The following is a 24,168-nucleotide window of genomic DNA, read 5'->3' on the forward strand; positions in this document are numbered from 1 at the left end:
ATCTTAATAGAGATATTGAATTCGAAAAGTTGAAGAAGAATCACCGAAGTGCTTAGACACCATGAAATGTGAATATCCCAACATTTTTTGATAATTATAGATTTTTTTTAAATCCATGATTATCTCAAAAAGTTCTGACTTTTTATTTTGGCAAACATTATAAACATCCTATTTACTTACTATGTGTGGGAAGTTAACCATCAAACTATTACTTGAATCTCGGGTCATATGACTTTCGCTATATTTGATATTGCAAGCTAGATGTGGGGGAACATTACCTAACATAGATTGTGCTTCAACAAAATCTCACGACTGTGAGGGCACACATTCAGATAGAGCTCGAAGTGCGCAGTACACACTAACTAGTATGTCTATATAGTATAACATTAATATTGTGGAGAGATATTATTTAGTACAATAGCATGCAGTTTTGAATGTAGCGCCAGTATTTGGAAGTCAGGATTGCTCAATTTTTAAGAAGTAAAATAACTTACAGTAACTGTACACAGGAAATGAGTTACTGCAGACCAGATGAAAGAGTAAAACCTTGGAACAGAAGTGGCTACCATCAACTGGTTAGCTTGTTACCACTGATCAAGCAGGGCTGATAAAGGTGTTCTCATTCTTCAAAATTACAAAGCATTCATGTCTAATGTTGGGGCATGATGACTTTGAATGTATCTGAAATTTTCCACTAATTCCAAACCCAAAACCTCAGCTCTGAAACCGAACTGACAGTAAATTACTATTATTAAGTTGTCTAGGTGACTCACATCAGCTCAATAACATCAAATTATAATGTTTTCCCTTGTCAGGGAGCTGTCATATAGAACCTTTCATTTCCAAGATATTATCATCTGTGCTTATGGATTGAGCAAACCCCCTAACCATGACATAATACATATAATTCTATATTTTTACCTGATTATCTGACTCAAAACACCCACTTTCAATAAATATTGCAGCTTTATCCAAGGTATGCATACACCATTTGGTCGGCCCTAGCTGGATAGAATAGCTACCACTTTGTTAACATACATGATAATACTGAGGCTATACCGAAAGTAATGCAAAAGTGAGCCAAATTTTTTGTTATCTGACATAGGTACTATAAACATATACCTTTACATATAAAGGTACTATTCAGCGTAATCTCCATCACAAGCAATGTGTGTGCGCCATCGTTGAACCCAACCCTTAAATCCTTTTTAAAAATCCTCTTTGTCGCAGTTGATTCTCTCCCATTGTGTGCTTTGTCTTTAACGTTGGTTTCCCCTTTCTTTAAACTTCTTCATCCATGTGTGCATGTTGCTCTTGGTAGTGGTGTTATCTCTGAAAAAAAATCTGTAGCCTTCTGTATCAGTTGTCTGTTTTAGTTATTTAAAAATATTTTATTTCCATTTTTGCATTACTTTAACTACAGCCCTTGTACACCATGGTGGCATTCTAACAAAATGATTGCAATTTTTAAATACAAACTGAGCGATTGTTACGTTTTTAAAAAAATGTGGAAGAATTTTTTGAAGCGTCCGTCGCTTTTCGACACGCTTTCTGTCTGGCTTTGGCATGCTTCTCAGATGGGAGCGAGATAATCAAACCACACACAGCAAACGTGATGATATCTGAGAAGCTCTCTCTTTCCCCCTCTCTTTCTCTCTCTCTCTCTCTGTTTATCGTCAGCAAAAAAGGTTTTTATATGTTTGGCCATGCGTCATGTCCATTTGTTACATCAAAGAACATAAACCATTTTAACTTTTCTTGGAGAACAAAAAGTGAAAGTTGTATAGATGTCTGTCTGGAAATAAACCAGGAAGTGTTAGCTCAAGAGAGGAAAAGAGAGAGAGAGAGCATGGAAAAAAAGTGATGTAAGTGATGTAAGAGATAGAGACAGTTCACGGAATGTCATAATAACAATGTGATACCATATGAAGACTTGGGTTAATGTTAGAGTTTCTTATGGCTAAAGCCACATTAACCTCTCTTGTTAACTCTAGTACAAATTATTCATGAGCTTTTCCAAAAGTCACTTGTCACAGTTACTATGCATGAATAATTATGTCTACATTTTCAGCTAGCTAAGGAGCACAGTGAGAAAACAGTTTTTCATTGTATTAGGGTATTTTAGGACATTTTGGACACAATATGGCGAAATGCTTTGGTTATTTTTGCTCCGCTACTGCTGCAAACACACACCAACGAAGCTATGCTAACCTTATGCTAAACCCACCTCCAGGTACTCAGATGAGTAAAAGAAAGAGGATGATGCGAGTATTAAGCTTGTCAAAAAGTTTTATTTATTTTAGCAATGATTGACTAAAAGAGATTTAATTCAGTTCAGTTTTATTTGGTCATTATCGCAAAATCAGCTTTACATCAAATAAAATTTTGGAAATGAGTCAGTGTGAGGAAATTTGCATAAACCATAATGATCAGATTGTCCCTGATGAGCTGGCAAGAAAAAATACCCTGAGACGGCAATAGGAAGAAACCTTGAGAGGAACCAGACTCAACAGGAAACCCATCCTCCTTTGGGTGATATCAGATAGCAGGGATTGATCTGCAGTCATACTGTGTGTTTGGAGGCTGGAAGGCCAGTATAAAGAGAGATGTGTTTAAGTTAGTATGGAGTCCATTACTTAATTGGAGGAATTTCAGTCCTGATCTATTGAGCGACTGCAGTCACAAGTCATCAGAGAACAGCTGTCTGCATCAGTTGAGTTAAAGACCATCTTAAGACAGATGTGTTACACACATTTAAAAATTATGGTGAAGCAAGAGGGAAGAAAAACTTCTTGAGAAAACAAGAAGTTCGATGTGAACATAGTATGAAGGCAATTTCTTCGGTTAGGGTGGAAAATATTAAATTCGGGATGAACTGCTGTAACAGAACTGATGTCTGTATACCACATGGTGTGCCATGGCCAGTGGGTTGGTTTAGCAAGTATTTTGTAAGTAAAAGGTTGATGATGCCATTACTCCAACTGATCAACAGTTTGAACTAGGAAGTCGTATTTTATATAGTGAACAAGGATGAGTGGAGGGAGACATGCAGTAAAACTCCTATAAATCCATAAATCCTGGTCCAGTTATAAAAAATATTGGCACTCTTGCTATTGAAATGCTGCTCAACCGATCAAATTAATAAACCACAGCTAAGTTTTGAATGAGAGATAATGCTGACCTTTGAGGCATATGAACAAAACAATGCAGTCAGTTTCACAATTAATATCATAATATGCAGATGTAAGATTTTTTTATAGAAACTGAAGTCTGGCATTTGCACAGCCTTTATCAGGAACATGTTGTCATCCAGCCAGACCGACATGCCAGACCACATGACCCTCTAGTGAGCACATCACTAGAGCCTCCATTAGGCGGTAGGCCTCACCTCACTGTCATGACATTAAAGCCATATTAATGTTAATTAGTCCGGCTTTTAGGTTTGGAAATAATGACTGCTGGGGAAAAAAAGTTGATAAGTTGTCAATGTGCCCAATTAGAAGAGCTAATGTAGTTTAGTGTTGGGATTGTGTAAGTGGGGAGTAAACCTCAGAGGATGGTGCACATGTGAACATGTCACTTCACCCACTGGAACTTCCGTTGCCATAGATACTACATCATGTCTTAGAGTTTCACTGCTTTACTTCGGAACTTTGGTTGCCATGGAAGCAGCAGCTCAGATGCTGATGGAGTTTGGAGTTTGGCAGATTCAGTCATTCATGAAAATGTCAGGCAGAGAGCCAAATCCAATCAATTTCTCATGTTCTTTTATTGACTTATTTTTCATGCCATGAAAAGCAGCAGAATATCTCAAGGGAGGGAAAAAAAGCACTGTGTTTCTTCTGCCATCAATGACACGATTCAGTGCAGATGGTAAATCGTTTTAATATTAAAAAAAATACATATACAATAAAATTTTCAATCTGTATTTATTGTGCCCAGTAGTTTGAAAAATTGCCACTTTTACTTGATTTTTCACATTTTTACCTTCATGCACTGAATATACGGCTTTACAGTTCTGTGCTACTTAAATCGAAAAGATAGGAAACCAGAAAAAAAAACTTAGCATTACTTTAAACATATTTTTATCAATGTTATCTGTGTAACATGGATCATTTATTCACATGGATAGCTTTTACTAGCTAAGCAGTTCTGAGTTTTGAGCTTTCAGTCTTTTTCGTTTCAATACTTTTAATGCACATGCATAATTACAATAATAATAATAATAATAATAATAATAATATTCTAGGGTTTCAATAGTTGATGCTGTAAAACAGCGATAATAATAAATAAGAATAAATAATATTTTTTTCAATAACACTAGAAACTATTCCATCTTTGTTGAGCTAATATTATTATCGCTAGATGGCGATATAACACATAACTTTGGAAAAACATGGCAGGGGAATTAAAAACTACATCCGGTTCATGTAAAACATCATGGCGGCGCCCTCTGAAAGAAGCATGCCGCAGCATTTACATTTCCTACCCGTTTTCCGATAAGTGCTGCCTCCTGTGCTGTGATTGGCTCATGATTCACACGGAGCGGCCCCTTCTCTGGATTCGGTAGATGTGGCTGTTTAAAGTCTTTGTGACCGATGCGCTTTATATAAAAAGGAATAGTTTCACTATTGTAAACATGTTTAATAAATATATGTGTAAATATAAAAAATATGTTATTATTTTATAATTTATGATTTTTATAGGATAGGATTTTGTGACAGATACTGGTAGCACTGCAGTAACGGTGCAATTATTGAACATTAAAAATTATAAACATTACATATGCAAAGAAAATTTAGAAAAATAAAGACTACAGGACAATCAAATTATTTAAGTTTGGATCAGGCTTGAAAACCTACCTGTTTACTAAGGTGTGTGTTTGTGTGTGTGTGTGTGTGAAGGTTATGTTTATCTTTTCATGTAAGCATTTCAAATGTGTCCACATGAAAAGTGCTATAAAAATAAAAAATGTTATTATTTTTATTATTATTAATAATAATATTATTATTATTATTATTATTATTCAGAGTCACGGCGGGCATGGAGCCTATCCCAGGAGTCTTTGGGCCCAAGGCAGAGGGTACCCTGGACAGGGACCAGTCCATCACAGGGCACGCACACACACACACACACACACACACACATTTACACACTCACTAGGAACTGCTGCAAATTTGGAAAGCCCAATTATTCCACTTTGCATGTCTTTGGACTGTAGGAGAAACCCGGAGTACCCGGTAGTATAGTTATTGTTGTTTTAACAACAATGATGTGATGGTGGTGATCTTTGTTTTAATTGTTTTTATTTAGCTATTATTTAATCATTGCAATTTAATGCTTTAATAAATAGTGTCAATGACACTAATTTGATGTTAATTTCCTTAAACACTAATAAACGTTCATCACTTAATGAAAAGATATAAACCATGTAAATGTAAATCATTTTCAGAAACTTTCATTAGGTTTATATAAATTATTAGGCAAATAAAATGGTACATGTGCAAATATAATTCAATCATAAACATACCAATAAATACTTATCTCTTCATGTATATTGCTTTAACCTGTATACAATGTTGCAAACGGCCTGGAGCCTATCCAAGGAGACTTAGGGCATGAAACATGGTACACCCTGGATTGGGTGCCTATCCATTGCAGGACACACACACACACACACACACACACACTCATTCACACACTGCGGGCAATTTGGGAATGCCCATTAGCTTAATCTACATGTCTTTGGACTGTGGGAGGAAACAGGATTACCTAGAGAAAACCTATTAAGCACTGGGAGAGCATGCACGCTCCATGCACACAGACCCGAGGCGGGGAATCGAACCCGCACCCTGAAGGTGCGAAGCGACAGTGCTAACCAGTAAGCCATCAAATAATAATTAATAAAATCAATAACAAGGGTAATAAATCAATTAGTGTGTTCTGTGGTCATTTTTATCTGTGTGTGTGTGTGCGTGTGTGTGTGTGTGCTGCTGCTGCTGAGAGCCCATGCTGTAGCTCATCCATTCCATTCTTTAGCTCTCATCATCCTTTAGCAGAAAGGGGCGTGGTATGTGTGACGTCACTCAAACTTCAAGTCAACCCAAGCACAGGAGGCGGGGTTAGTCGCAATACGGGTGTGGGAAAACATTGCCGGTGCCCTAGCCAGCAGATGAGAACATGACAGACTCTGCGAATGGACCGACACCAGAGGCGGCGGACGGGCTCAAGCGGCCTCAGTTCGGTACCCGGTTTCTCACAGACCCGCGGGAAGTGTTTCAGCACAACGCCTGGTATGTGCGAGCCTGCGTGTGAGAAATAGCTACGCTATTTATCACTACACTCTTTTAAAGTGCTTTAAATATCTCAATATCTGTACACACACGTTTTTATTATTATTATTATTATTAATAACCTTGATAAATATGATTGGTGCCGTATTTTCATGGCTTTAAATGTAGATTAGATGTATTTGTTCTGGGAACACACTCGGTTATTTACCAGAAGCTTGTTCAGATACAGTACCTCTCTCCACGCATGCGCACTACACTACTGGACTGAAAAATAAGCAGGTTTCCATGGTTACTGCAGTACTGACGTCCCATAACGTTTAGTTCCCTAGTGTAGTGCGCTGTTTAGGACGCTGCTCTGACCCAGTCCCCTAGCCGTTACAATTTGGCCCTTGTCAAAGTCACTAAAATCCTTACGTTTGTGCATTTTTCTGCTTCCAACACATCAACTTCAGGTAAAGTAAAAAAATAAAAATAAATAAAAAACCATTACTTACTGCCTAATATATCCCACCCACTTCCGCCATTGGCACGCGATATTGTATCTGTAGCTACTGTAAGAAGGGCCAGATTGTAATGGCTAGCCAACCGGGTCAGAACGACTCCACAATTGCAGCTCTTGTGGGGTGGGGTGTGGTGTTTCACAATGCTGCAGTGGTCAGAACATACTGTATCTAAAGTGATCCAAGAAAGGGAAAAACCAGTGTCCTGGCAACCTGTTGGCCAAGGCTTACTGATGCACATAGGGAGGGAAAGCTGGCCTATGAAGTCTGGTCCAATAGAACAGCTATTGTACTGTAGATTGAGGAAAAGTTTAATGTTGGTTTCCTTAGAAAGGTGTCAGAACACACAGGTTATTACTTTTTGGTGGCAAAAGGGGGTGGGCTACTTAATATTAAGTAGGTGGTCATAACATTATGACCATGTATATGGTGTCTTTACCATCAGAGTTTGTATGAATTAAACCAAACATGTAAAACGTGAACACACACTTTTAAAGAAATGCTTTGAATAATCCTGCTACATTTGTGTTATCATTTATTATTCTGTTTGGTTTTAAAATTGATTAATTTTCAGCAGCCTTTACAATCTGTAATCCAAATCACAGGTTCATTGTAATGTTTCATCAGGGGTGAAAGTAGTTTTGATTTTTAGTTAAAGGGTGCTTGTGGGCAGTCCTGTAAATTTCCTGTTTCTCTTTGTGTCTCCAGCAAACTAACTGTGATCAGGGGTTAGCTTGTGTTCCAATCACCATCCAAGGACCCTACGGAGTACACTGCACAGGGTATTCAGCCATATTAAGTGTGATTCCAAACCGCAAGGAACGAAGCTCCTCAGATCAAATGGAACTGTGAGCAGTGTAGTGAGCAATGGTTCATCACTTCGCCAGAAATGGAGCTGAAAAAATTCCCATTAGTCATTGCTCCTTGCTGGAGCATGAGAAAAAATGGAGCTCAAAAAGGGATTTATATCTTTATTATCGTTATTATTGAGGATGACAGATTATTGTAACAACCGTTTTGAATTAAATTTAATCAATAAATCTATTATACTACTATAATATAGGTTAGAAAAAATAGGAAACCAGGACATTAATAAATTCTTCATACATTTTTTTTATTTAAGATAAGATCTATCCACAAGTAATACAACATTTCAGTGGTATACATTTTATATGGGTATCAGTTTTTGTTCGGTAAATACTCAATATTTAATTGGGGCAGTGTGAAATTTCCACATTAGCTGCAACAGGTATCTAAGGTGCCTATGTGACCAGGGTAATATGTAATACGGAGAAAGTGACGTCTGTGTTAGTGAAGTTGCAGGCTGTTTTAAGTAGTGGAATTTCGTTGAGGAAAGTTCCTTCAACCAACATTCCTTGCACAGAGAGGAGGGAGCACCCTCAGTACACTGGATCAGAACACAGCCATAGAGTAGGGTTAGTAACCGCCCCGTAAAAAAAACGGAATCGTTGAGTAATTGGTAACTAACAGAATTGATCCGTATTGACCTGATGGGTATGCTATTCGTTTTGTATTTTTGAGAATGAAAGTGAAATCTATGAGAGATAAATATAACAGGTTTGACGACCAAGACAGGCTGAGTTTTAAAAGATGCAAACAGTCAGTGGATAAAAGGAAACCTCTTCTTTCCCTCAGCCTGTCTGTCATGTTCTTTAATAAAACAGAGTACAGAGATAGTGATTCTCATCAGTTAACCTCATTATTGCCCTGATTCCAGTATGCGAGCAAGGCAGGTGAAAGAAATACAAGTTGGGGAGGTAGGGAGCTAGTGGACATCAGCTCAGGTTGACTGTGGAGGGAGCAAGAAAAAAAAGTACACATCTAATTTTATATAGCAAAGCAACTAGTAAAATCACTTACACTGCAAAATGCCATGGATCATTCATAATATTGTCAAGATATAGAAAGATATGGTCAAAGCTATTAGGTCACAGTTTAGGAAGAAAAAAAATGAAAGAGTAGGAGGAAAGCACAAAAGATAGTTATGTAGCTGTTAGACGCTAGTTAGCTTTGTAGTTTTCAGCTGTGACCAATGCAGTGAGGTTAGTCATGAACCAGTTATCTGGCACTCATGTTAACGAGCAGTAATAAAAGATAAAAAACAACACACACCGTTCAGAGGAAATTTAGGATGACCTATATAACTAAGTCATTATATAACTAATGCAATAACTAAGCAGCCAAAGTGTTGTTTAAGATGACATACTGTTATCAGATGTGTTTTCTTGCTAAATGTGACTGATTTTAAATCTGGGTTTGGCAGGCACCTGTACTGCCGACCACCACTGAATCTTTTAGTGTTAACAATACGCTGTACTGGACCGTACTAGCCTACTTTCACCCATGGTTCCCTTCTATAAAAGTTACACTCTTTTTTTCAATAGGAACAGCTTACACTGTGATGTTAAGTTGGATACTAAAACGTTTAATTGTTGGTATGGTGAAATTTTCTGTGTTCAGTACTTTTAAAATTAAAAGCTAAAAAAAAAAGTTTTTCATTGTTTTTCATAAGACTAATGGCTTTGCTCATTTTTTGTTTCTTTCTTTTATTATTATCAGTATTACATGTAAATTATTTTTGTTCTCATTAATAACTTTATTTGTATCTTTTTCTGTTATACCTGAAAAGATATGACAGGATCATCCCTCATAATCAAGAAAATACTTATAGTCGATTGGTCCAAGCAGTTCTTATCTTATCAAACGAAAGCCAGCTGAATGAATCATCATGTTTGGAAATTACCATTGGTGTGGAAATAGCTGGAGCATCCATGAAAGCGACGTTAACTTAAGGTCAGCTCTTATCCTACCGCTGAGTTTAGACCAAGGGTGATCAGTTACAACCCAAAGATCTGCCCACTGCCATTTTTACTGATCGGTTACTCTCACCTGACAGATCACATAAACCAATACTTTTGCAATGACTCAAAATACAAAAGTCGACAATCACATCAACATGCATATTTCCAAGTCTCTTTAAAAGGTGTCAAATTTGCAATATGCAAAGGTTCTCCCCAAGCAGAACAACGCTGCATGAATAATCTGAGTATGGAAAGTTATCAGCAAAGGCAGCAACTAAATCTTATAAACCAACCCTCACTCAGCCACCTATAGCAGAAGCCCTTAAAAAGCTCAAGGCTTACTCTGCAGAGAGAAAAAGACTAAAACCATTATTACAAAAATAATAATGCAGAGAGAAATAAAGAGCGGTTCCCAGTTCTGGCTAAGGCACCCCGTGTTTACATTACCGCTCCATGCAAGCGTGCTGACTGAGCGACTATTCAGCACGGCTGCACATATTCTGGATGATAAGAGGAATAGACTAACTCTTAAATATTGCAGAAATTTAAATATTTATAAAGAAATGCCTGCCCTCGGTGCCTCCTAACGAGTGGCCATGATTGGCTCACCAAATACAAAGTGATTGATGTCTGTGTCTCTATTCAAAAAAAGTTCAGTGCAGAAGTTTCAGTGCAGAGTTTTGATATGTTATTCATTGACACAGCTTTGTTCCATGTGCTGCACGTTATAATGAGTGAGTATAGTAGGACAGTCGCATTTTAACGTTTCGGTGTGTGTGAAAGCATTTTGATGCTAGTAAAGGAATGGCACATTTGTGCTTTTTAGTCGACTGTAGGCAATATTTATTGATTTCACTTTTCTTTATAATCTGTATGAAATAATAAGAAAAGAGAATATGTTGCCTTCCAATGAATTAAAGTTTTAAATTTGATACTTTCTCAGATCTTTCAGACAAATATAACTGTATACAGGCAAGTGCAACATTACACATAGCTTTAAACAGTTAAAAGGTTTGGCTGGTAAACCTCTCTCCTCTCTTATTTAAATTTCACACAAACACACACACAAATTAACGGAAAGACTGTTTTGTCGGAAAAATTAGCAAGGAACATCGCTAATGACACTCATGTGAGTGCATACTAACGGAATTACTGCTGTAAAGTACAATAATCAAACAAATGAACCTGCACTTTACATTTGAAAAGAGTCGCGACAGAGCAGTGTTTCTGTGTAGAGCAGAGTGTGTGTGTGTGTTTGTATGTGTGTGAAGCAGAGAGTAGGCTTCACACATACACAAACACACACACACTAAAGGCGAGAGAGAGAGAGAGAGCAGGTGTGTGTGAGCCGGCACGGTGTCTAATTTCGCACGCACACATAACGACTGGCTGAGGGATTTTTAACCTTCTAATTAGACTTTCTTTTGCTTTACACGCGCGCACACACGTGTGTTATAAGAAACAGTACACACGTGCTGTACACACGCACTTACAAACACAAAATAAAATATGTTTTAAACACACACGTGGTCACTGTTATAGTACACGCGTGCATGGATGTTGATTTATACCAGAAGAGACGCGCACTAAGACCCAGCAGGAAAGATGATTACCCACAATTCCGCAGCAAAAGAGAGAAAAACTGCTGGCTCAGTTTTGATCACGTGACGCTCGTCGTCAAAACAAGAAGCACATGCATGATACATGATACTGTGTACTCATAAACAAGGACTTGCTCGTTTATCAAGTCAAAATGTATTAAGAATCTTTTACCGTCTTGCGGAACACTTGCAAACCACATTACTCGCAATCCGAGGTTTCACTGTATTATAAGAGCCAATCTTATAATCATTCACCTCGGGACATGCTGTTATTGGAAAATCCCTTTTGGAATTGTAGTGCACCACCCTGGTGTTTATGGCAAAAGAGAACTGTATACATAATTGTAAATTATGTTTTTCAAATAAAATGCCATGGGTGTACTCAGTGATTTAAAATCCCAACATTATTGTTCTGCCTGATACAATCATACCAGCATTTACCGTAAGTTTATTTATGGCCTTTATGGAATGTGGCCATAATAACCTGGCAACTAGGTATATTTTCTACTAAGTTTTTATTAAAGAAGGGGGAAATCATTTCAGTGATGTATCGCAAATCATGTATATTCATGTACCACAGTGACTCCAAAATAATTTTGCTTTATTTTTTATTTATATATGTTTGTATTTGAGGTGGTAAAATGTTCCCATTCATTTATAAACGCTATAGATATCTCTATAGATATAACATTAGCGGCAACACAGTGTCCTGTGTGATAGGCAAATTATTTGCTAAGTTTGCATTTAAAAACAAATGTATACAGAACTAATGGATACAATCGTAATACAAATCAAATCTGTACCTAGGTTTCGTGATACTATCGTATTGGTTGGTCCGTGGTGATTCCCGTTCCTAATTATTATGTTTCTTAAAATTTCCACAATAGCCAGTATAGTCATTTATTGTATATTTAGTTTATAAGTCATTTATTTTAAATGTTCTAACAGTGTACAGGGGTGTAACAGAGATGGTTAATGAGGGCTGTGTGTTTTCTGTGTTATGCTGATGTATAGGGATAATGTGCAGTGGTCCGAAGAGCAGGAAAATGCAGCCCGGAGAAAAGTGCAAGAAAACAGCGAGCCTCTTCCAACAGAGAAACAAGGTGTGTAATATTTACACCCACTAGTAGGTGTGTATTTGCTGATTTGTATAACTCTTACAAATCATATTCTCTTTGTTTAAACAGAAGATTTTGAGAATAGAGCTAATGAGTACTGGAACGACTTCTACTCCATCCACGAGAACCGCTTCTTCAAGGACCGCCACTGGCTCTTCACCGAGTTCCCCGAGCTCGGCCCGCAGTGTTCCCAGAGTTCAGGAGAAGGAACAGATGAGGATCTCGTCCATATTACAGCAAAGTTGGAACTAAATGGCGAAGAGACGTTTGCATCAGTAAAAAAAGAAGCAGCAGAGTTTCCTGGAGCCTCAGCCTCTTACCGCATTCTTGAGGTGAGTTAGATGATATATGTGTGATAGGTATGTGTGTATACCTGCAAAATGTGTCCACACACGTATGCATTTTAGGGTGTGTCAGAGATGATCAACATGTTACATGTGTTTTACCGTAGGTAGGCTGTGGAGTTGGCAATACAGTCTTCCCAATTCTCAAGACAAACAAGTAAGATGTTAACACATGACCACATTACAGAAATGTTTTGGTGATTGTGATGATATTTTCTGGGCACCATGACTGTAGTGTATACGTGAGTTACCACAATTTCAACTGAACTGAAAAAAAGAAAAACTTTATACATGACAGTTACTTAAATGTAAATCTAGAAATCTAGGAAAAATTGTTAAGGTGGCAAACAACTGCCCTAGTTAGATTCTGTTCCCTGCTCAGTAGAAAAATAAGTCAAATGTCAGTAGTAACCGCGCATGTGGAACAGACGATATGGAAAGAGAACAGGTTGATACTAGAGTATTTCTTTAATAACTCTTTTATTCTAATTCTATCAACACATAAGTTAGATTTTTTTCTTCTTCTTCTTCTTTGAAATCCAGTGATCCAGGCCTGTTTGTCTACTGTTGCGATTTCTCCAGCACAGCTATTGACCTCGTCAAGGTAAGAGAGACGTTCATTAAAATATAAATTAGTTTAGTTAGTTTAATGGCCCTCGCAATTGGCCCCTAAACCCAACATTTTTAGGAACCAAATTCCTTCTGATAACACAACCAGGCAAACTCATGTAACCAGGCTGAATTCAACTGGAGCAGTGGATACAAGAAACTTGGGGTGTTTTTACATCAGGGCCCTGAGAATGTTTCCAAGAACACTTGACCCCAAAGTCTGATCAGTGAGAACACAATCGTTCTGCGCTTGGGAACCTTGCCCGATTCCACTGAAAAGGTGGTCTTGAGAATGATGCAGCGTGTTCAGACAAGGATTGAATCGGATATGGAAGCCAATCGTACATGACTATACCAATCCTCGTCAGTGCTGTAGGTCTAATCCGAAATATCACACGCCAATCTCATCCTCAGATTTACAAAGCCATAGATGACGACGTAGGAAGGCACACAAGAGCAATAATATTTTATATTAATTAAGATTTTATATAAATTTGATTGAATCTGGCTAGGATTCCTGTTTGATACCTGAAAACTATTACTGGTCAAGTCAGTCTCTGTATCAATGGCATCTGATGTACATTATTGTGCAAGGGTCTTTTTTGTGTGTATGTGTTTTTTTTTTGTACAATCTCTGTTATACATGTTTATTTTATGACTTAATTTACAAGTAAATATCTGTAGGCCAGGAATCAAACAAAGAACTTTAATGCCAAGTACATTTGTACATAAAAGGAATTTGTTTTGATGACCGAAGCTTCCAGAGATGAGAACAACACACAAATTAATTAGTAGGTAAAGCAGCGGATTAAGCATCTAAAACTTCAAAGGTCACGTTTCGTAAAACAAATACCATTTACTGTCTAATCAGTGTTAAACATAAAGGTTTTGCAATTATCTCCTTTTCCAGAATTTCAAGTCTTAAATTGATCATACAAGGTGTTAAAATATCACCTAAGTTTATTACCAGGAAAAACAATAATTTTGCCTCTTCCTCCATAGGAAGTAACGGCAAAACAAAACAGCTTTCCTTAGAAACTTACCGGTCTATACTTGTCTCAAGAAATAAAGATTGTTCTCTTTAAGATTTAGCCAAGGAATTAAATATTTTTAAATAAATAAAGAAATAAATATTTTAAATTATATATTATACTATAGTCTCCAGACACATGCTGCAAAAAGAATTAGTGGAAGGCTCAATTGCACATCCTGCCAAGAAAACAAGTATTTGCGAGTGTCTTCTTTGGGAAAACAAAAACCCTCACTGCTCCTTAATTGGCTGCAATGTTGAATAGAACAAGATAGAAACCAGTGTGCACAGATAATGTGTTTAGGAGACTCAGGTCAGTTGGCCTTATGACCAGTGTTGTCCAGAAAAAAACCCTACAAAGGTTGGCAAATCAGGAGCAAATGTTGTAGTGGGGTAAGATTCACCAACAGTGAACGATAAATGACTGGAACCGAGTCTTATGGACAAATGAGTCAATTTTTTACATTTGGATCCATCTGGGGATGGAAACATCTGGTGATGCTTTGGAAGTGGGAGATTGGGCAATCTTCATGGATACTGATTGGGGATAACCTTATTTTGCAGCATGACAGTTACCCCAAGCATTGTTTGTGGTTGTGTAAGGATTATATGGTGAAGAAAGTAGCTGCTGGGATACTCTTGATGTTGGATTTGCCGGTACAATTGCCAGATCTGAACCCCCAGAAGCTGCCCTGATTAATAGAATGCTACAGATTCATCAGGCTGTTGTTGCTGCAAAGCATGTTTTTTTGATGAAAATAAACTTTAACATGCAAATTTGATTTCTCCATTATTCTGTACTCAAATATGCTTAAAACTGAATTGTTGTTAATTTTTTTTCCTTAATCTTTTGTAATCCATTTACAAACATTTCATTGACGAAAGCCAACAAAAGATCATGAAAATATGTCAGCGTGTAGGTGTTTACACACTTTTTCTTAGCAGTGTACGTCACATTCATTTGTTAGCATGGCACTGGGCTGAGTTTCAAGAGCTACAGAGAGTAAAAAAAGAAAAACAAAAAAACATAAAAATTCTTAACATTAAAATAAATTCAACACAGATCAGAAAATTGGAGCCATGTTGAAGCCTGGATCACTCACTTTCTTTCTTGGTAAAATGTTTGGTGTCATGCGAGGACCAAACACATCAATACTGAATACTACACTGCTGCCTAAACAGCGAAGTATTTAGTATTGATGTGTGTACTGTACACTTAAATATTTAATTCATATTCCATAATTATTTTGGCTATATTTCTACCATTGTTTAAGCACAGATCTGGGTTACCTTACTTGTTAAGCTACAGCTGTAGTCATTATTGGAACCTTAGTGCAAAATAAAATTCAAGTTCACATGTTTCCTTCAATTACATGACATAAGAATAACATTTCAACATTTGTTTAAAATTCAGTTGAGAGGTCGCAAATTTTTGTGTGAACGCTTCCATGTCTCTCTCTCTGACTCTTTCTCTCTGTCTGTTCCTGAGTACTTCCTCATTCCTTATACTATGGAAATACTTCCTCCATGGGTCTGTAAATGCTTACCACATTTTCTTTCTCTGGATTTCTATAGATCATGCTTTTGATCAGGGCTTTTGGCTTAGGGCACCAAAACCATCTTTCCTGTAAATAAACCAGAGAATATTGGCTACATTCACATTACAAGCCACATTGCTTAATTCTGATGTTTTTTGTTCGGCAACTGTGTCGTAAAACCTATCGGCAATCACGTAAAAGTTCAGCAGACAGATCTAGCAGTTCATACATCATAATCAAAACTTGTTACAATGTGATAATAATTAAAAACTTAAATGTGATAATGTTAATAATATTTAAAAAATTACTGATATTATTTCCGATATTTATTTGCAGTGGGTGAGTTATAGTTTTGAATAATTTTTTTTATTAAATTGTATATTATTTATTAATTGACCTTCCAATTATTTTCCTTTGCAGTCTAATGCAGAGTACAACCCATCCCGATGTCACGCCTTCGTTCAAGACCTGAGTGATGTCACGGCTGCTTATCCAATGCCAGAGCAGAGTCTCGATGTCATCGTTCTCATATTCGTCCTCTCCGCTCTCCACCCTGAAAAGTGAGCGAGTCGATGCATTTGGGAGATTAGTTTTATGTACACGTAGCTGACTCCAGATTATTGGTACCCTTTACTGTATATGAGCGTTGAAGTCAAACCAGGACTTTTGATTTTGCAAATAAGAGAATACTACTATAAGAGTAAAACGTACATCTATTTCCTGAAATAAATTGGCGACAAGTCGCCATGGATAAGGCGTTCCATTGGCTGAATTTTCATACTGGGAGAGCCGCTGCGGTGGGCTCCAAGACATCTCGGCCTGAATCATCATATCATGGATGTACAGCCTTCTTTAAAACATTTGTACCATTCAAATGTTTTACTGCAGCTAAGAGTCTCATCAGCAAAGTGTTTCCCCAAGAACATTTGTCAGGCACAGTGGCAAGAGGGTGATAAAGTTTTTTTTTTTTTTTTTTTTTTTGGTTATTTATTTCTCACACAACACAAGACTTTGGGCTGGTAATTTATATGTAAAGGTCAAGTGAAACAAGGAGAGAATTAATTGGATGTATTTATTGCACACAATTACTGTCATGGCTACCAATTACTTTACAATTGAAGTTAGACTATCTTTAAGAAAAATATCTAAATGATCATACAGTATACAGTACAATGTTATGCAGTAGATGCAACATAAAAAACGTGCGCCTTTTTATATATTTATTTATTTATTTATTTATTTATTTTCTTTCTTTCTTTTTTTTCTTCTCCCAAATGGAGTGATGGAGAGAGACAGAGTTGTTAGGTATAAAGCCCAGTAATAGGTGCGATTAAGTGCAAAAGGAACAAGTAACCCTCACTCTCTTAAAAAAAAAAAATATATTAATTAATTTAAAAAATCTTCTAAGTATTGTATATAATGTGCCGATGTATGTATTAGCAATAATACAAATTGAGTATTTGCCGCTCATGCTTATCAGCCTGCGTGTTAACCATGCTCACGTTCACACTTTATATTTGCAAGCTGATCCGTTCAGTTCATTGTTCACCCCAAAAAATTTGCATGCTCATGCACAACACTGTTCCCACGTTTAATTGTTTTTCTTACCACAGCTGTCGGAAGTGAATCAGATTTAAGCAGGAAGGAGAAAAGGAGAGAGGCACCTGGCAGACTCCCAAACGCAAATGATTATTTCACTGTATATCGGGAAATAATGGCCTGTAGTGTACTATCATAGAGAAAACACTGACCATACTGTGCTTGAAGTCTATTGTAAATGTCAATCAGATTTACTCGTTCTTTCATAAGAAATTCCATCACAACTCCCGGTGAGACTTCTCACAAATTATTGTCTATAATGAACATTAAACACATTTCCTTGATTTTTTTTTTTACTTAAACTGCTTAAGAAGCTACTTAAGTTTCTGACAAAACTGATTTTTTAAGAACCACTTTTTAGGATTTCTTTAGTTTAGTTTCTTTTCTGAGACGGCACATTGACTTAGTGGTTAGCACTGTGGTTCGAATCTTGCCTCCGGTGAGAACTCTGTGTACATGGGGTTTTCATATTCTCTCTGTGTATTAAAGTTTCTTCCCACAGTAGGCTGATTGATGTTTCCAAATTGGCCGTAGTGGTATTAAATCCAATTGTCTGTGCTTGTGCACTGCGATGGGTTGTATCCCACCTTGTGCTCCGAGTTTAACGGCATAGGATCTATAAGCAGTATAGATGATTGACAGAGATTATTCTTCGAAATCAGAGTTACCTTAATTTAGGTAAAAGTTAAATTTTGTGTCAGGTGTCAAACTACTACTATTAAAATAGAAATCTAAAAATAACAAATTAAGATTTTGAAGGTTGCCTTTTAATTAGTGATTAATTACTTTAACGCCCTTGTTTTATTTAGGATGCAAAGCTGTATTAGTAAGCTGGCCAGTTTGCTCAAACCCGGAGGTGTTCTGTTACTGCGGGACTATGGTCGCTACGACATGGCCCAACTTCGCTTCAAAAAGGGTCAGAATTTTAAAATGCATGTCTTATTCACCTTTGTTTGAGTGTTTGTTAGGACATTTAAGGTTTAAGTTGTGTGTTTTCACATTTTAGGAAGATGTTTATCTGAAAATTTCTATGTCAGAGGTGACGGAACGCGAGTCTATTTTTTTACTCAAGGTAAACAACCACACACACACACACACAGATTACTAAGCTGTTTCATGGCCAAGATAACACAGCAGACACATCTCTAGTACTGTACAATGTTTGTTAGTGATGTTGTGCATTTCAAATGAACCTAAGAAAAAAATAAAGACAAAGAAGGTAAAAGTATAAATTATTCATCAATCTAATTTCTTGGTCCCTGTTTAAATGTAGGCAGGTTTGTGATACTGACCAAGTTAATTGTTAGGCAGAAAGGGTCAGATTTTCACTATACTATATAAAATATACTATATCTCTTATTAAAGCATATGGATTTGATCTTAAATGAATCATAAGGTTATGCACAAACATGTGGATTCCATGCCATCTTGAGAGAACAGTCGTTAAGACAAAATGGGAAGTTACAAATATTAAGTTCTTGAATTCACATAATTATAAAAAAAATTCTACATTTCACTCAAGTTGCTGTCAGTAATATAACTTGTGTTAAAATATTTGTATTCAATTAGAAAAATGTATTTTAAACAGTACGTAAGTTTTTGATGCTATTTTGTATAGGCTAACGTCATGTAAATAAATGCAAACTGCGAATGTTCTGCAAGATGAGCAAAAACTACGTGATCGCAACCGAGCGAATGGTTCATCTCTCTCTTTCTCCCTCGCTGCAGGATTGTGGGTAATCGCCTCACATGCTCGGTCTCCGTGAGCGTGCCTCACTCGTATAGGCAACATCCATAAACTGTTTACTATAACATTGTGATTGTGTCTGCGCTTAACGCATTTTTTTTATTTTGTGTCCAAGCGTAGTGACTGTTCTATAGTAAATATACCGCAACATCGGTCCCCAGGAAGAAAAAGGTTAAAGTGGGTGTAACAGTGCGGGAGATGAATCTGTTTACCAACAATGCAATGTCAAATTTCCGTGAAATTTTCCTTTAAAGGAGGCAAAAGCAAGTGTCATTAGAGAGGTTCCTTGTTAAAGTCACACAAAAAGTTCAAGTGTTTAATGTTTTCATTAAATCCTCAACATGCACCGAACTGAACTCTGAATATGACCTGTAGAGAAATGCAACCACTTTCTTGTTGGCTGTGAATGATGTGTTCAGTAACTATACCTCTCTTATGCACAAGGCATTTTTAAACTTGTTCTTCATATGGTCACTGCTAATCTGAGATTATTGCAAAATTACGCTGGCCTGATTATTAGAATAGATACTGCAATAAATTGCAATCATTTGCATATATTTTCCAAAATATTGCTGCTACATTACTTGTGTATGATATAATTTTTTATTATTATTATTATAATACATGGAAGTTGATATCGTTACCTGAATTGTTACCTGCATTTCAAGCTTGCACTTGCTACTTACCTTTATGTCTTTGTCTGAGGAACTTCTTTTGTCTTACAGAAGAACTTCATGATCTGTTCTGTGGAGCAGGGTTAGAGAAGGTGCAAAACTTAGTCGACCGGAGGCTTCAGGTAAACAGGGGGAAACAGCTGACCATGTACAGAGTCTGGGTACAGTGTAAATACCGCAAAAGCATGAAGCCTCTGCAACCTGCAGCTACAGACCAAGCAAAATAGTACGGAAATCTACAGCAATAGATTGGACACTAAGCGGAAGACTGGATCTCTGATGATTGCAAAATTAGAACCATTAAAACTGAACATGACAAACTGTTGTGACTGGAAGACATCTGGTACCGACAGTAGCAGTAGAAGAAAACTTTAAATCGTATCATCCTATTACTCCCAACATGATCATGTTTGATATGCTTTTAAATGCTTTTAAAGGTTTATATTGTAAAAAATAAAATATGGCATCTTTTTGGTAAATAGCAGTTTTTTGTTTTGATTTTATTTTAGTCTAATTTCAGAATATAAAGTATCTATCAAAGCTACTAGCTCTAGGAAGGGTTCTGGTCGTCCCAAACATCTTCCATTTAAGGATTATGTGCTTTTAGAAACCTTAAGTGCAGAAGAAATCTTTTGTAACTCTTTGCCTTGCCACAATTCTGTTCCTTTGACCTCATGGTTCTCATTTGGTCTGACATGCATTGTGAGCTGTAAGGTGTTATATAGACAGGTGTGTGGCTTTCCTAATCCAATCCAATCAGTATTATCAAACACAACTGGACTCAAATGATACATCAAAACCATCCAGATAAATTTTTTTCTCGTCCGAAAATAAAAATTTCTTCTATATTTTAATGTCCTATGTTTGGTGCTCCCTTGCAATTTCCAAGTTTGTGGTGTGGAAGGAGATGTGACTTTCGAAGTTGTTTTTTGTTCTTTAAGCCCTTCCACGTAAACGCTATCTTATGGTTATTGGGCTGCAGTCAGCATCAGTAAGAGCCTTAATTTGAGTCAATGATCGCCCTGTGTCTTCACGGACAGCCCGTCAGATCCCCCGGCTCAGTGCAGGTGACATTTTTTTGGGTCTGCCACTTTTAAGAAATTTAAAATGACTGTTTTTAATGAATGTCTTACTGCGTCTAACGTCGGTAGCAATGATGCCCTTGCTTGTGCAGCTCAGCAATCCTGCCACGTTCAGAAACAGAAAGCCTTTTTGCTTTTGCCATCAGGAGATCATAACAGTGTTACTGTCTGAAGAACAATGACATTAAAGCCACATTTTTTATATATGCCTCAGCCTGTTTGAGTTTAAAGTTTTGTTTTGTTTTTCAATAAATTGACTACTCTCTATTTTTTGTCTCTTGTTTTTCTTTTGAAGTATATATATATATATATATATATATATATATATATATATACAGCTGCATATCAATAAATTAGAATATCATTGAAAAGTTATTTATTTAAGTAATTCAATAATATATAAACTCAACACACACAGACTGATATATTCTCGAGGCTGTGGTTATCCCTGTTGCTTGTGCACCTTTTTCTACCACAGTTTTTCCTTCCATTTAACTTTCCAATAATGTGCTTGGATACAGCACTGTGTAAACAGCCAGCCCACTGAACTAGACTGAAAGACCTTTTAAAGGCTCAGGAAACCTTTGCAGGTTTTGAGTTAATTATCTGATTAGAGTGTGATACCATGAGTCTCCAGTATTGGGGTGTGTTTGCGGAATTGGGGGATAATGATGGGTTCTATGATGTCTCTGAGGTAAGAATGTGCAGTGACTGAGCCATGTACAATAACCAAATCTGTTTCATGCTGATGATGCCTGCCCAGACTGTTGCACCTCCTCCACCAAAGCAAACCCTGGGGACCATGTTGACCTCAGCGTATCGCTTACCTTGCCTTCTCCAGCAATGCTGATGACAATCATTTCTGTAAACAGGACGGTAGACCACTGCTGCATTGTCCAGGTCATATAGTCACCTGCAACGGTCGTCTGGCAGTCGGATGCGAATGGTTTGTCTGGAACCCTACTACCCCTCGCATCTCGTAAACGGGCCTGCTGCTATGTGGCAGTTGCTTAACGATGTCTGAGTGCATAGGTCCTTAGGTACTGGGCATCGTTGCGGTCTGTCACTCGTGGGGCTCTACTCCTGGGTCTTTCATAAACTCTGCCAGTAGTTCTGTGTCTTGATGCAAGTCTGCTGATGACACTTTGAGACACACCAAGTTTACAAGCAACATCTGATTGCCTGCCACCGTCCCGAAGGCGCACCATGGCCAGGTGACACTGCTTGTTCATTGTGTGTTCGTCGTGTGTTCATGGCTGTTTAAATGATGAACTTGGAATGACATACTGACAATACCAGCTTTTTATACCCACAGAATGTTGAAATTGATGCCACATTGAAAAAGGTTGTCTTTTGTGATTGCCCTCAATATAAGGCACACGTGTACACAATGAGACCATTACATGGAAAACACAAAATGAGACGTGTCTATCACCCCAATACAATTGCCTTGCTATCCCAAAATTGTCTGAAGTGGAACAAACACCTTATGTATGACATCCACAAAGTATCTCACAATATCCCTAACTTATTGTGAGTAGTATATATAGATAGATAGATATCACTACTATATATATATATATATATATATATATATATATATATATATATATAGAGAGAGAGAGAGAGAGAGATAAATAGGTCAAACTGGTCCGATGAGCAGAAAAGAGGGCTGTAAGTGTTTTTTGTTCTATCTGCACTTGTTTTAGTGGTTCCGTAAATAAGAAACCACACCGACAGAAATGTCTGTGTTTTTACCTTTGAAAAAACTGTGCCTACTGCTGTTTGTAATTCTCCCTCATTCCTTGAAAGATTTTGCTGTATATTACTTCATTACTATTGACCTTAAATATCTTAATAGTCTTGTCACAAGTATAGATAAGGAGATCATTATATAAATTCAAGGTGCACCATTTGCTGTTGGAAGATGAATCTTACATTACAATGATAATTGCAGAAATATTTTAAAAAGTAAAGAAATACTCCATATCTGGAAAGGCACTGTTCTCAAAATGATCTGCGTGACCCAAAATGATATATGATGCCACAACAGTTATTGATAACAAGAGGAAGAAAGATAATAAACGGAAGCTTCACAGGCGTCATTAAAGAAGAGTTACATTTTTAAATGGCGTTGTAATGTAAATGGTGAACCAGTAAATTTGAATGCTCATCTTGTAACTATACCCATTTTGGGCCTTTAGGTGTAATGGGTATTTATTACTGTTATTAGTATTACTAGTATTTTGTGTCAGGATTGTTCCAGGGTCCGGGTTCAGTTCCTGCCCCAGTGTGTGTGGAGTTTGCATTTTCCCCCCATGCTTGGTGGGTTTCCTCCCCCAGTCAAGACATGCAGATTAGGCAATTGGCGTTCCCAAATTGCCGGTGGTGTGTGAGTGTGTATATGTGTGTGCCCTGTAATGAATTGGCACGCCATCCAGGGTGTACCCTGCCTCGTGCTCTAAGTGTCCTGGGATAGGTAACTTGTGCATTGACTTTTGTGCATTGACTAGTGCTTTGTGACTTTTATCTTTAGTTTGTAGCATTTATTAAATGCAACCATTCACCCTTTGTTTTTGACATGTCATCCCTTTAATTAAACAAAATTCAACAAGATAAATAAAAAATTATATAACTTGAACGCTTTGTTGTGTTTAATTGTTGTCTGCTTTTCGTACAGCTATATGGGCTGTTTAGCATCACTTGATAAAGTGAATAATTTTGGAAAAATATGTGCCATTTCTCCCATTCTGAGATCATGGGATTGTTTAAATCTCATCAAAGCCTTTGTTAGAGTTAATGACATCACTTTATCTAGCAGTAGAGAAACAACTTGAGCTTTACGAAAGCAGTGAATTGATTAGCTACTGGAATTGGTGTCGTGATGAGTTCAAGACATTCGTAGATGTTTAAATGGATTAGATTTTGAAAAGGGCAAAAATATATATATATTTAAAAATTAATGGACAATTCTTTTTTGCATCAAAGGCTACAACGTATGTGTCTAATCTGGTATCGTATTATGTAGTCATAGTCAAAAGTAGTAACATGAAGCCCCACTTCAAATGAACGGGTCTTATTTATAGATATGAAGTAATTATTAATGAATTAATCTCTGTGTGTTAGAAATGTGTTGTCACTATTTAGTCATTGTTGTAATCTTAGAACTTTCTTTGTAAGGATTTTTATGTAAATGAATACAAACTAATTT

At 37.0% G+C, this 24,168-nt stretch overlaps 1 protein-coding gene across 1 annotated transcript; it reads left to right on the forward strand.

Moving 5' to 3' along the window:
* The first annotated feature begins 6,169 nt into the window (after positions 1–6,169).
* mettl2a (methyltransferase 2A, methylcytidine) lies at positions 6,170–21,197 on the forward strand. The gene is made up of 9 exons (XM_053514026.1): positions 6,170–6,293; positions 12,231–12,319; positions 12,404–12,666; positions 12,786–12,835; positions 13,222–13,282; positions 16,276–16,415; positions 18,264–18,370; positions 18,461–18,526; positions 19,927–21,197. The coding sequence occupies exons 1-9, from the start codon at positions 6,181–6,183 to the stop codon at positions 20,100–20,102; spliced, it is 1,065 nt and encodes a 354-aa protein (XP_053370001.1). The 5' UTR covers positions 6,170–6,180; the 3' UTR covers positions 20,103–21,197.
* The last annotated feature ends 2,971 nt before the right edge of the window (positions 21,198–24,168 follow it).

This window comes from Clarias gariepinus, chromosome 16 (assembly GCF_024256425.1).
Source record: "Clarias gariepinus isolate MV-2021 ecotype Netherlands chromosome 16, CGAR_prim_01v2, whole genome shotgun sequence".
Classification (NCBI taxonomy): domain Eukaryota; kingdom Metazoa; phylum Chordata; class Actinopteri; order Siluriformes; family Clariidae; genus Clarias; species Clarias gariepinus.

Excerpts from the sequence above, each read along its gene's own strand:
- mettl2a (XM_053514026.1), top strand. The coding sequence starts at position 6,181 with ATGACAGACTCTGCGAATGGACCGACACCAGAGGCGGCGGACGGGCTC. Across the intron at positions 6,294-12,230 it reads GTGTTTCAGCACAACGCCTG|GGATAATGTGCAGTGGTCCG; the intron begins GTATGTGCGAGC and ends GCTGATGTATAG. Across the intron at positions 12,320-12,403 it reads TCTTCCAACAGAGAAACAAG|AAGATTTTGAGAATAGAGCT; the intron begins GTGTGTAATATT and ends TTGTTTAAACAG.